Source organism: Meles meles, chromosome 1 (genome assembly GCF_922984935.1).
Source record: "Meles meles chromosome 1, mMelMel3.1 paternal haplotype, whole genome shotgun sequence".
NCBI classification, from domain to species: domain Eukaryota; kingdom Metazoa; phylum Chordata; class Mammalia; order Carnivora; family Mustelidae; genus Meles; species Meles meles.
Window position 1 is genome coordinate 30,506,483 of NC_060066.1, and position 15,044 is coordinate 30,521,526.

Sequence of the window (15,044 nt, forward strand, 5' to 3'; positions counted from 1 at the left end):
TTTCTAACCTTGGAAGAGTCTGTTTCTTCTGTCTCTACTTTCTGGTGCCTTTATTCTTTTAGCCCCTTATACCTGCCACAAAGAAAAGACTTACGGCTTCTATCTTTGGTTGTTTTTTTGGAAATTAAATATTCCTTTTTGGGGGAGCTGGGAAGGGAAAAGATAGGTGTTTTATTAATACTGCTAGTTCCTACACTTAAAAAGTAGTTAACTTCATTTTTTAAAGCTACCATCCTTCCTTCAAAAGGAAATAAAGATTCTCAGTTTATTTCAAAGTTTGATTTGAAAAATATTTATTTTTCTCTTACTCGCGTTTGTGAATATTCTTAATTTACAGATTAGCTGTGGTTAGCTTGCAAGTGCATTGAAGGTAATCAGTGATGCTAAACTTGTAGTGGCTTATCAGAAAATTCCATCAGTTTTACTTTGAATATTATGAAGGATTTAGGAGAGCAAAAGTTGATTACTTTGGAAATGTAAACAGCTTAAACCAGGATTGTAAAATCAGAAGCCTGATATGATTACAGCTACATGAAAAGAGTTGGTTATTCATATCATTTGTTAATGCTGGGAGTGAATTTTGAGAATGAAGATTTAGTGTCATGTTAGAGTTCTAGCACAGTAAATTTATTGTTGCTGGTTGGTGAGTGAATGTGCCATTTTGCTAAGACATGGAAACTTAAGGTAACTGCTGGAAATCCAGATACTGAAACTCTTCTAGCATATCCACCCTTGAAAGCAGGTTGGTATGAAGAGCCAACTGTACTGACATGGACTTGAGCCAGAGTAGTACGCATGAAACTTTGGGGGATTAAAAAACTTGCTATGCTGCTACAAAAACCTTTTATCCTAACAAATATAACGTATTCTAGCTTTAACAGTGTATTATATTTATGTAGTGTAGTTTTATAATTAGTCTGAAAATGTTTACAAATGATAGGGTATATACTTAAAGGTTTGTGAAGTTTTTTGGTTTCCTTTTTTTTTAAATATGAAGATCCTACTTTGTTCCCTAACTTAAAAAAAATTCTCAGTTTTAAGCTTTTCATTGCCTAACAGGTCTTGTGTTGAAATTCAAAGGGCATTTGTTTGGATGATTGATTACCATGATTTGAACACAAAAATCAATGTTTTACATTAAGTTAAGTTAAAATCTAGTGATTGGGTAGTGCTTAGAAATTATGTGAAATTTATTTTAAATTTATGTCCCATCTGTGTGACAAAACATTTGAATAGCTGGGAGTTGGCATATTGAGAGGGGCTAACCAAGCTAAGTTTAAAACAAGAGATAATTTTACTTCTCTTTTTCTTTTGTTTAGGTAGGCACTAAAATCTATGTGTTTGTTCAAAATCTTGTTAATAGTAAAGATTAAAAATCCTGAATTGGATTTGGGATGAAAAATGTCTGTGTTTTACATATTAGTTATTTACTTTGTTTTTTTTGTAATACCAGTTTTTTCATTTCTAAATGCTTGTCTGGTGGTTGGTTATTCTTTTAAATCTATAGTTAGGGAAACATAAGCTATGAAAGAACCATTGTAACTATGATCTGAGATTAGAATTTGACTCTCCAGGTGACCTATTGTAGGTCAGTTTTGTGTAAAAAAAGCTGTGTGACCCCAGAATGTACCTTTATTTTTTAAAAATTTGATGGCTTTTAGAATACATCAAGGAGTATTTACATGCATCCTATTTGATTGTGTTCTAAGAAATGAATTAATTTGGAATGAAATAGTGGAGAAGAGTTGGTAAGGATTTTTGAACGTTTTGGTTTTAAAAGTTACTACAAAAATAAATAAAAGGGATTAACACTGTTTTTTAATTATTTTGTTAAAATCTGCCTTCTCTCCCTTTGGTCTGACTCAGAAATATAGCTCTCCCTTCATCCAGGAGATATTTGAAATAAAAGTGATTTTAAGATACTAGAACTATTGGTGATCATATTTTAGTAGTGTGATTTTTGTTATTCTTTTCACTCAGAATTTAAAATTTATCTCCTCTAAGTACATGCCATTTGATTTGAACGTACTTTTCCTTGACTGAAGAAAGCTTTAATAATGATGACTCTTGGAAGTTTTGGGTCTGATGTGCCCTATTTGATAGTGTTGGTATAAAAGATGTCTGTTTCATATTGATTTTCAGATGCACAATTTATCACATTTTACTATCAAACTGGAATGTGTCTTGAGTTGGTTGTGATTTAGAAACATAAAAAAAAAAAAAAAGCTTCTAGGGGTACTTGGGTGGCTTAGTCAGTTAACTGTCTGCCTTCAGCTCAGGTCAGAGGATCTAGCCCTGCATCGACCTCCCTGCTCCGTGAGGAGCCTGCTTCTCCCTCTCCCTCTGCCTGCCACTCTGCCAGCTTGTGCTCTCTCTTTCAATCTCTGTCAAATAAATAAAATCTTTTTTCTTTAATTTTTTTAAAAGATTTTATTGTTTGATGGAGATAGCAAGAGGGAGAGAGAGCACACAAGCACAGGAGTGGCAGGCAGAGGGAGAGGGAGAGAAGCAGGCTCTCTGCTAAGCAAGGAGCCTGATGCAGGAGCCTGATGCAGGGCTCAGTCCCTGGATCCTGGGATCATGATCTGAGCTAAAGGCAGATGCTTAACCAACTGAGCCACCCGGGCATTCTGAGCTGATATTTTTAGTAAATTGAGCTAAATGGAAACTGAATCAGTTTAATCAGTGTGATCCAATAAGGACTTAGATAATTACTGTTTGGGGTAGAGAGTTAAAGGTCTTTTAGTAGGCTAGGTGGCTATGTACGGTATAAAACATACAGTATCTTTTTTTCCTAGAATATTTAGAATTTAATTAATTGTGATTGCTTAAACAGGTTCCAGCAACAGATAGAAATGCTTTGAGTTCACTCTGGGGAAAACTGGCCTCTGAAATCTTAATGCAGAATTGGGATGCAGCTATGGAAGACCTTACACGATTAAAGGAGACCATAGATAATAATGTGAGTTACATTTTTCCAGGGCAATTCTCTGAAATATTTATGTATCCTTCATACTTTCTGATAAGGAAAACACTGTTGTACTTGTTTTTGTTTTTGTTTTTTTTGTAAAGGGGGTGTTGGGGAGGGAGGAATGGAAAAAAAGAAGGAGAAGAGTGAAAGGAAGGAGGAAGGGGAAAAAAATGTTCAGATTAGCTTTTGTTGACTTGACATAAAAATCACAGTGGGTTAATAGGTTGACTCGTTTCACTGAATCTCCCTAAAAGAAGCTGTCAAACTGTTTTTGGCTCTTAGAGACAAGAACTCAAGTTTTCATTTCTCTTACAGCTACTGCACCTTTTTTATTTGTATGAAAATGGCATAATTCTATTAGTACCAGCTCAGTGATAGGTCCTCAGTAAAGTCCTGTGTAGAAGGTAACAGTTTTCACCTACAGTTATATCTAATAAAACTAGTTATGGAATATTTAGTTCAGTCCTTTTAAAATGTTTTCTGAAATAAGTATAATTTATGGCTTCTGTAAAAATGACTTAGCAGACGTTATAGAATCTATTTCTTAGAGCAGGGAGATAATTTCTAATGTAGGGGTACGTGCAGAGGGTCTAGGGGATAGGACGTAGATCATAATGGCCATAGAGCATGCCTCAGAAGGTTCTCATTTCTAACTAAAATTTGGAGATCAGTGATGTTTATTCTCTTCCCTCTTTCTCATATATTAAGATTTCCTATGCATGTATTTTTTAACCCTCTAGTCTGTGAGTTCTCCACTTCAGTCTCTTCAGCAGCGAACGTGGCTCATCCACTGGTCTCTGTTCGTTTTCTTCAACCACCCCAAAGGGCGGGATAACATAATTGACCTCTTCCTTTACCAGCCACAGTAAGTTATTTCACTGCATAATTCTGGCTTTCGTTATAAGAAATTACATGGATTTTTTTTTTTTTTAAACTTAAAAATGTACTTCTCTCTAACATTTGAACTTGTTGTCAACCTTTTTTTCCCCCTGTACATGGTAGATTGGCTTGTTAATTGAAAAAGCCTACATGGGGGTGCCTGGGTGCCTCAGTTAAGCGTCTGCCTTTGGCTCAGGTTATGATACCAGGATCCTGGGATTGAGCCCCACGTGGGGCTTGCCTGCTTCTATTTCTCCCTTTGCCACTCCCTCTGCTTGTGCTCCCTCTTTCTCTCTCTCTCAAATAAATAAATAAAATCTTAAAAAAATTTTAAAAAAATTTAAAACTCAAGTAAATTATTTGAAAAAAGTGTATTTTAAGTCTGTTGAAGAGCTATTTAGTTTATTTCCTGTGCCAGCAGAATAGGTGTCATGTAGAATCTCATGATTCTGCCTTACCCAAGAAGAACTAAATAAGAATCTGCATCTTAACAAGATTCCAGGTAATTAACATATTAATGAAAGCTTTAGAATTAGGGCTCCAGGCCAGATTACATGGAAGAAATGTATACATCCCAGAATCCTTTATATCATTGGTCAATTATCCAACCTTTGGTGCTAAGAAATTAACTACTTCATGGGGCACCTGGGTGGCTCAGTGGGTTAAGGCCTCTGCCTTCAGCTCGGATCCTGATCTCAGGGTCCTGGGATCGAGCCCCGCCAGCCCCCCCACATCGGGCTCTCTGCTCTGCAGGGAGCCTGCTTCCTCCTCTCTCTCTGCCTGCCTCTCTGCTTACTTGTGATCTCTGTCTGTCAAATAAATAAATAAAATCTTTAAAAAAAAAAATTAACTACTTCATGAATTAGACTAATCTCTTTTTAGCTACAAATCATTTTTATTTATTTATTTATTTTTTAAAGATTTTATTTATCCATTTGACAGACAGAGATGACAAGCAGGCGGGTAGGCTGGCAGAGAGAGAAGGAAGCAGGCTCCCCGCCAAGCAGGGAGCCTGACTCAGGGCTCCATCCCAGTACCCTGGGATCATGATGGGAGCCGAAGGCAGAGGCTTTAACAGACTGAGCCACCCAGGCGCCCTTACAAATAATTTTTAAGTGCCTTTGAACTTTCTAATTCCTTATTTGGTTAGAACAACAGAAAACAAAACTGCTGGTAGAAACACTTAGATAATTGAAGATAATTTTTCTTTTTTCTTTATCTCTTCCTTCAGGCTAAATATCTATGATTTTATCAAGTGTGTAATCTTTCAGACTCTTTAGTATTTTGATTACCCTTAGATAACTGTCAGTTTATCCATAATCATCTTGAAATACGGATCTTCAAAATTCTTGGATTGTTACTTGAGTTTTATAGATTACAGGGGCAATATTAGCTTCTTGACCTGTATGTGTACTTAGATAAACATAGTTCAAGATTGGAATAACTAGCATTTGGTTCATGGTATGGCTTATATTGACTATATTGTTAGCTAAATAAACTTCATATAACATTCTTGAGCCATACATTTGTTAAATGTTAATCTAAGTGAAGATATAGTTGTTACATTTCACTTGATTTCTGCTTATTATTTTCTATCAAATTATGATTTTAATGTTTTTCTCTAAAATGCGTGTATACTTTAATTTATAAAGGTATAGCTTAGACATAGATGGTGTAATACCTTTCTGAATTAAATATCAGTGAAGATCAAATAACCTGTTTTTAAGTTGTTTTGTAGTTTTCAAAGTCTTGGAAATAATATCTATGGCAATATTTTTGGAGAAGTTGATGAGATATTCTAAACTGAGTTATATAAATAAATGGGACTTTAGTTAGTAAATGTACTGTAATAAATGTACATTAAATGTTCATTTTGGTAAGATTTTTTAAGACTAAAATATTTGACCTTTTCAGGAAGTTATCATAATCAATAGCACTTTGAAAAATAAGAGAAATTGGGGTGCCCGGGTGGCTCAGTTGGTTGAGCGACTGCCTTCGGCCCGGGTCACGAAGTGGAGTCCCAGGATTGAGTCCCCCATCGGGCTCCCTGCTCAGCAGGGAGTCTGCTTCTCCCATTGATCTCTCTCCTCTCATGCTCTGTCTCTCTCTCTCCCAAATAAATAAATAAAATCTTTTAAAAAAATTAAAAAAAAAAAGAAAAATAAGAGAAGTTATTAGTGGTAATGCAGATGAAAAATACCCAGCCAGCTGAGAAATACCAGTATTTTTTTTATGGAGAACCAGGGAACCATTTTTGAATGGTATATGTTCTGTTCACTGCATTAAATGCTAAGTATTCCCCTGGATCTGCTAAAAAGAAGCAGTCTTAAACAGAAGTAGTCTGTTTTATTTTTCATGTTAACATGGCAGTGTAAGTTAAGTATTAATAGTATTTTAACAACATGATGACCCAGTATGTTAAAATGAAACATAGGCAGAGGAGTTTCTGTAGCAGGAAGTTATGCTTTTCTTTCTTCAAAATAAAAGAAAAAAAAAATACATGGCATTAGATAAGATAAAAGACAATACATGATCTTTGCATCCCATTTTTTTTTTATAAATTTTTTTTAAAATATTTTATTTACTTATATGACAGAGAACACAAGTAGGCAGAGAAGCAGGCAGAGAGAGAGGAGCAAGCAGGCTTCCCGCTGAGCAGAGAGCCCGATGTGGGGCTCGATCCCAGGACCCTGGGATCATGACCTGAGCCGAAGGCAGAGGCTTTAACCCACTGAGCCACCCAGGTGCCCCTTTGCCTCCCATTTTAAGTATAAATGATAAGAGGTGAAATTTTATGATTTTACATTATATTTATTTTTTATTAGGGTACTTAAGTATGCCTTCTAGATTCACATTATTCACTGATGTGTACATATAGCCTCATTCTGAGCTTTTATTCCGTAAATCCTGTTTGTGGGAAATTCTCTGTTGAAATTATATATAAACAGTTTTTAAATTGTATTTATTATATATTTTGCCATTTGCTGAATGTCATGATAAATTGTTTATAATCTGAAAGGGTATATAAATCATAGTCTGTATGTTGAATTAAGTAAAAGCTAGTGGGAAAAATTTAAAAAACCAGAAACAATTGTACACTAAAGTAAGATCCTACAAGGGTATAATACTTGGTTCTGGGCTTTAGTATAGTAAACTCAGTTGATTCCAAGTACTCTTAAAGCAACCTTCCTTCTCTTGGCTTCCTATGTGTAAAACTTACAGGGTCAGAACTCTTACCACTTACACTTCTCATTATGAATTACTGATGGTATTCTGGTTTATAAATCAGTCTTGCTGAGACTGGTTCAGTTTTGTTCTTCATAAATCGACCTTTAAGCCAAAAAAGCTGCTTTAGAGATTTTGGAATCGGGGCACCTGGGTGGCTCAGTGGGTTGGGCCTCTGCCTTTGGGTCAGGTCATGGTGTCGGGGTCCTGGGATCCAGCCCTGCATTGGGCTCTGTGCTCAGCAGGGAGCCGGTTTCCCCCTCTCTCTTTGCCTGCCTTTCTGCCTACTTGTGATCTCTCTCTCTCTGTGTGTGTCAAATAAATAAATAAAATCTTAAAAAATTTACAAAAGTAAAGTACTTGGAATCAGAATGGAAAGTGAATTTGGACTGTACTGTTGTTAATGGCCCCATCAGGTTAAGCTGACCTAACCTATCTATCTTCACAGTGGGACTGTTCTTTCACTAGGACCAAATAATGAACATTTTTTGACTTGTCACCCTAAACATTTGGATGGGCATTTACAAGATTTGCTTTTTTATTTCTCTTTTCATGATTCCATTTCAGATCAATACTTCTCACTGTGTTCTTCCCCCCCATCCCCCATTCTAATTTAAATATGTTAATGTCTTTTATCAAATTCTTAAGTCTTCCTGCTCTGGTAGCTTTCTCTTGTCAGAGATTAAATTGATTAATCTCTTTCTGCTGTGGTGCATTGTTTATTTAATCTTCTCAAGGCAGTGATTCTTGAGAAGTACCCTTTTGAGAAGTACTTCAATGCAGCCATTACATTTTAGAGAGGCTTTTTCATTTGTGACACTGACAATTACAATCTTATGCAATAGTTGAGACATACCAGTATTGGCTGAATCTGGAGTATCCAGGAAAATGAATAATAAATCATTGCAAGAAGTTTGGAAATGTTGGTTAGTAAAATAGTTACATACCTGTCTTTAGTGTTGAACTATCTATGTATCTTACAGAAAAGATGTTTCCTGAGAGTATTAAAAAAGAATTAAGGATATATTTCTCAGTATTTATGGAGATTAACCAAACACGCATTCAAATGAAAAGAGATTAAAAATAACACTAACATTAGTATTTTGTCTGTGTTCTGATTAATAAATTCTCTAAGATTGTCTTAAGAGTTGATTGATATCCCCAAAATTCCCTGTGGGAGGAAGTCTTTTCTGAATGAGCAGATTTGACTCAGGCATTGGCCCGTAACCCCTGGCTGTAATCTTGATACTTAGGGGATGGGTTAAGGATAAGGACAGCTCTACCTGAAGTAAGCCATAGGAACCATTAGAAATTGGCTTTCCATGATATTACTTATTAGTAGGGCCACTCTTCCGTGTTTTTTGCAGTTATATGTGTATTTCGGAAGTAATACTAAATTTAACAGGCTCTTTGAATATTTTCAAGTAATGAAGCATGCAAACCAGAAAAATAAAAGTATTCAAACCCACTGAAAATTCTGTAATACAAGAGGGGAACGGTATGGATCAATTCCTGACAGCCTTATGGATTATGAAATTTAGAAGGCATATAGGGTATGTTTAATTAATTAGTAGAACCATTTGTTACGGATATTAGAAATACAAAGGTAATTCAGTTGAGAAAGTGGTAAGTGCAGAAAGTGTTAAGATAAAAATCAAACTGGGGCTCCTGGGTGACTCAGTGGGTTAAGCATCTGCCTTTGGCTCAGGTCATGATCCTAGGTTCCTACTCCATGGGGAATCTGCTTCTCCTTCTCCTGCCGCCCCTCCCCCCACTCATGCTCTAGCTCATGCTCTCCTTCTCTGAAATAAAATTTTTTTTTTTTTAAGATTTCATTAGTTTATTTATTTGACAGAGAGAGAGATCACAAGTAGGCAGAGAGGCAGGCAGAGAGAGGAGGAAGCAGGCTCCCTGCGGAGCAGAGAGCCCCAGGCGGGGCTTGATCCCAGGACCCTGAGATCATGACCTGAGCTGAAGGCAGCGGCTTAATCCACTGAGCCACCCAGGCGCCCCTGAAATAAAATTTTTTTAAAGATCTTATTTATTTATTTGGCAGAGAAAGACAGCGAGAGAGGGAACAGAAGCAGGGGGAGTGGGAGAGGGAGAAGTAGGCTTCCCACTGCAGGGAGCCCATTGTGGGGCTCAGTCCCAGGACCCTGGGATCACGACCTGAGCCAAAGGCAGATTCTTATGACTGAGCCACCCAGGCACCCCTGAAATAAATAAAATCTTTAAAAATAAAATAAATTTTAAAAAAAGAAACTTTAGAAGTCAGTTGTAAAATGTTAAAAAAAATTAATTAAATTAAACTTTGCAAAAAGTAATGATATAGAAAGGTAGATTATGCACCTGGGTGGCACTAGATGTTATAGGGATTTGTCTAATTTCCTAAAACTGGGAAATTGAAAATATATTCGGTAATTGACAAGTAGTAAATTGATTATAGTTGACTGATTTTTTTTTTAAAGATTTTATTTATTTATTTGACAGAGAGAGATCACAAGTAGATAGAGAGGCAGGCAGAGAGAGAGAGAGGGAAGCAGGCTCCCTGCCGAACAGAGAGCCCGATGAGGGACTCGATCCCAGGACCCCGAGGTCATGACCTGAGCTGAAGGCAGTGGCTTAACCCACTGAGCCACCCAGGCTTAAAGAATAACTTAAAAACAAAAGTTTAGTGAGAGTAGTGAGTGGCATTGTTTTACATTTTTGCAGACTTTTCAATTTCTGGCATAAACTACATTTTTCCTACTTGATGTTATTTTGTCTGAAGGATATGAAGAAAACCTAGCCTTACACATACAGAGTTACAAAAAAGTGTTTTAGTAGCCTTTTCAGATAGTTGTGCATATTCTTTTTTGGTAATCCAACAAAACTCAACAAGTAGTAGTACTTTAAAAGTTATTATAAGTGGAATCAGAAACCTTATTCAGTTTTTTGAATCTCAGTGATACTGGTAGTCTAAACTATAGTGGTCAGTCTTGCACCTTAATGGTTCTCGTACCCGTGCCTAGATAATATCATCCATTGGTTGTTTGGGAAATGTTAGATCCATGAGCTATGCAGGCATTCCAAATATGTTGACATACATACAATACTAAAAAAAAAAAAAATTACCACCCATTAGTATCACCATTAAATCTATTAGAGAAGGCTCAACATATTGGTCAAGTTCTTGGTGACATATTTTCCAAAATTCTTCTTTTTTAGGAAAGGTCTAATTTTACCATTTGTTTATCTTTAAGTTTCGGCTCACTTTATTTTCTAGAAAATGTCTGCCAGATCCCCAGTTTTGAATAGCTTTGGTTTATCTGTGATGCATTGTTTCAAGTAAAAATAGTGTTCTGTGAGAAAAACAGTTAAGCTTACAACTCAGTTGTACAGGTGCTTTTCATTAAGATAACTGACACAGAAGTATATAGCGGAAGAGCATTACACATACTTCCCATTAAGTCATACAGATTATTAAAAAGATTAGTATGCAAGGGTTGGGTTGTTGTTTTTTAATTAACAATCTGTACTGCCTAATCAAGGGCGTAGTTGCAACTTGCTTTTTTTTTTTTTTAACTGCAAGAGTGTGGTAGTGAAAGAAAAAAAAAACAAAAAACAGTTACTACCAGCATAGAAAATGCCATTATCCTTATTTGTTCTAAGGTACTCAGAATGTCATTTGTTTGTTTGTTTACAATTCAGTGAATTTTAGTAACTTTGCCAAGAATTAGCACCATCACCATAGATCAGTTTTTGAACATTTTCAACTGCCCAATAAGAATCTTATAGCTTTGGAACTTTTTTTAAACAGAAACAGCCTTTTAGCACAATGTGGAAAATAAACTGCTCCAGTAGGATTACAGCTTTCATTTTTCACTAAAATATTGTGCTTCCTCTTCACTCTGTAAGGTCAGGTTACCATCAGTAGTCTTCCTCAGTAGTAATGTCTCCATGGCATGTTCGAAGATTTGCTTGATTCTGACTTTTTTCATATTAGAATATACCTAGTTGGCTTGATAGATCATTGTTTCAGCTATTTTTCTAGGTTGTATATTCTTCAAGTGGCATAGCTACTAGTAAGGAGTGAGTAATTTGCATTTTTCTGTAGTTAGTATGTGCTTTTCAGTTATCTTTGATAAATAGTAAAAAATGGTAAAGTTACTGGTGAAGTTATATTTTTCCTGCTTTCAATTTCTAATACCACAGTAATACAATTAAATGTGGTTCATTGAGTATACTAATTGATTAAATTGTTAAATTGATAGTTTATGTAGATTGTGGACTTTAGGACTTTCGTAAAATAAAAAGTACTTTGTTGATAATTTATACTTTAGTCCTCGAAGTGAAAGTTTAGTTGCCAGTGCAGGTTAAAGAAAGTCTCTTACATCATATATATTACCATTTCTGCAGTTATGTATTCTAAATCCAAAATGGAGATGATTTACATATTGAAAAATGTTGAACTTTTAAATGTAACATTATATATAAAGGTAAGGTATCAGGTGTAAGAGAAGTGTTCATAGACTATTAAGAGATGAGGCTTTGCCACTAAACGTAGATGCTATTAGAGAAAAGAATGCATTTGTAATAGAATGCCCTAGTTATTACTCTACAGCTGTAAAAAGAAAGATTCAAAGTTCAGTTTGAATTACACACTCCATTGAGTGTTTTCTAAATAAGAATAACATAAACAAACAAACAAAAAAGAATAACATAAACATCCTAAGAAATTTCAAGTTTTACTGTTAATAGTCAGCTGGGTAGTAGTCAGAAATTGTCCTGACTGATCTTTCCATCTTTATCTTTCCTATTTTCTAATTGTTACTGATGAGAAAATTCTTTTTCATATGGGTATTTTACCTATATTTTAGCTCAGGATGATGACCTTTAAGGTTTCTAAAATATAAAATAAAATAAAAATGTATCCTCTGAAGTTCTAACAATGTCCTGCATTGTTTTTTTGTTTTGTTGTATTTTTTGTTTGCTTGTTTGTTTTGGGTTTTTTTTTTTTTTGCCTGTCTTTCAGGAAATGCCCTTCTCTTTTTTTGAACCTATCCAAGCTTGCTGTTTTTGAAGATCTAGTTCAGATTAACTTCATCTTTCATGAAGTCCTGTATATTTTGCCTACTTTATATTTGATACTTAATTTTTTAATGTCTTTAGAATAAATAATTTACAATTGCTATTTTTCTTACTAGAGTATAAGCATATTTGAGGGCAAAATTTTTATTCTCTATGTTCTTCTAGCATCTGGCACATGATAGATATTTAAAGTATTTTTTTCATTTTGAGGTATTTTGTCTTATCTTTTGATTACTAAATCATCTGACTTGCAATTAGAAAACCCTATAAAAAAAGTTCCATAAAACTGTATAATTGGAGCAGGGTTGTACTACAGAAGAAATATGCTAAACATTTTTAATGATCTACCATGAAATTATACTTCAGAACACAGTAAATATCAATGCTTGTACCCACCCCCCTACCTTAAAAAATAATAAGGGTGACTGGGTGGCTCAGGTGGTTAAGCGTCTAACTCTTGATCTCAGCTCAGGTCTTGATCTCAGGGTCTTGAGTTCAAGCCCCATGTTGGGCTCCCAGAGCCTACGGGAAAAAAAAAATGATAATAATAAAGTTAGATTTCAAAAATAGGGGTGTTATAGCCTCTGTTCTTAAATAGTTTATGATCCAGACAAATAATACAAGAAATAGCCTGAGAACATATTTAACTAAGTACTGATAGTATTGTTCATTATAAACACAGGGTAAGTATAACAACTACCAGTTAAGATCAGCAAAGGTTAGAAGAGTCCAGTAAAGATGAAAATTGACCCTTAAATTTCAGTTGACAGGAAGGGAGATGGTAAGAAAGAAATAACAAAAGAGCACAACAGACATATGTAGACTGTTAAACCACATCTGTGGTTTTGCTTGTATTTGAACTAAAAATACATCATTACTAATCCTACAAGATTGTGAATAAAGATAACTTCGTAAGAGTCACTCTTAATCCCTACTCCCCTTCCTTATGTATTGATCTATGTAGGTGCATACATAGGAAGGATCATTTCTGTTCCACTAGGTATGGAGTCCCTGCTATGTTTAGAAGTCAGTTCCCATGGTAATACTATATATTAGGGATCTGGACCGTGAGCTGAATCTGGCTCACTGCCTTTTTTCTTAAGGCCTGTTATCTATCTAAGAATGGCTTTTATGTTTTGAATGGTTGAAGAAGGGGCACCTGGGTGGCTCAGTCGGTTGAGTGTCTGCCTTTGGCTCAGGTCATGATCCCAGAGTCCTGGGATCAAGCCCCACTTTGGGCTCCCTGCTCAGTGGGAAGCCTGCTTCTCCCTCTCCCCGCTGCCTTGTGCTCTCAATCTCTCATTCTCTCTCAAATAAAATCTTTAAAAAAATGGTTGAAAAAAGAAAAATATTTTGTGACATGTAAAATATGAGACTACAGTTTTAGTGTCCATAAATTTTATTGGAACACAGCCAGCATCATTGATCTGTATAGTGTCTTTGGCTGCTTTTAAACTGTAAGGGCAGAGTTGAGTTGTGACAGGGATCATATAATGTTGCACCCTTGTTGCTTCACACTGCTACTCAGTGATGCCGTCGCGCAGTTACACCTGGCCGATGTTTCAGGGGCCCTGTGTCTTGCCATACTGCAACACTTTTATCACCAGTGCATACTCCTCATGTCAGGACAAGAAAATTGGACTTCAGATACGCTTTTAAAGCAAAGTGGAGTGGGGATTATTTTGTTTGAACTAGAAAGCAAAGCACTGAATTGACACTATAGGTATGCTAAAAGAATACAGTAATCACATTGCAAGATTGTAAGCCCTCATTATAATCCAACTGACAGCAAAGCAACTATCAGAAAAATCAGAAATTTAAAACAATATTTCATCATAGCAGAATTTCCCCACAAAAGTTAATGAAAATGAGGCTTCAAGCAGGTAAGTTTCTAAGTGGCTTTTGTTTAGCCAGATAGGGAAAGCCATTTACCAGTGGTGATTCTAAATCATGTTCAGTTGCAGCAGCCAAAGAAATAATGTCCAGAGAAATAACTTGTTTAAAAATATTAGCTTTGGAGGACAGTTAACTCGGAGTTGAAGTTATCTGGAACAACATCAGTCAATTAAAAAACAAGGCATATGATTTTTAGTGATTTTCCTTGGTCTTGAGGAGTCAACAAATTTTTACTAATGTGGCCCAGTTTGAGGAATCAGTGTTAGATTTGAAGTGACTAAAGAATATGCCTTTATGAATAAATTGTGTGGAAGAGCTATAGGTGAAAATATTTTCAAAGTTGATAAAACACTACTTTAATACAACCCAAAGTGGAATCTGCTAAGAGGTCTTAAAACTTGGTGGCAAATATGTGTGGAGGAAAAAAAAAAAGGTTGTTAAAAGCCTGTGGTTATTCATTACATTATTCATCATCACCAGGTACTTTTACAGGTACTTTGTGGAAAATACTTGAATCTGTGGTGTGTTGTTTCAGTCTTGCTGTCTGTCTGTCTTTCCTTGAAGAGAGTGAGTGAGCAGGTGGGAAAGGCAGAGGGAGAGGAAGAAGGAGAATCTTAAGCAGGCCCCACACCCAGCATGGAGCCCAACCATGTCAGTCTCACTGCCCTGAGATTGTGCCTTGAGCTGAAATAAAGAGTTGGACGCTTAACAGCCTGAGCCACCGAGGTATCCCATGTGGTATATTTTTGAACCATTTTTGTCAACAGTGAGCTGCTTTTGCTCCCATGGACTTAACTGTTATCAGTCCATGAATTTTTGTCAGAAATAGAATATCTTGGCTTTCTCTACTTAACAACAGGTAGGTGGCTTAGCCTTAGCAATGGCTAAGATTAGATTTTTTCTGAATGAGAAAAATTGCGCTCAGACATTATTTTCAAGCCTTGGGTGGCTCTGGAAATCAACTTTTGCTGTAACTTGTTAATGTTTCTTAATTCACCCTAAA

At 35.8% G+C, this 15,044-nt stretch overlaps 1 protein-coding gene across 1 annotated transcript in view; it reads left to right on the forward strand.

Moving 5' to 3' along the window:
• The window catches only part of EIF3E (eukaryotic translation initiation factor 3 subunit E), a 45,252-nt gene that overhangs the window by 12,286 nt on the left and 17,922 nt on the right, over positions 1-15,044 (forward strand). The window contains exons 6-7 of the mRNA XM_046012654.1: positions 2,837-2,962; positions 3,712-3,836. Coding sequence (XP_045868610.1) covers positions 2,837-2,962; positions 3,712-3,836 — 251 coding nt within the window. The remainder of the gene's footprint in view (positions 1-2,836; positions 2,963-3,711; positions 3,837-15,044) is intronic.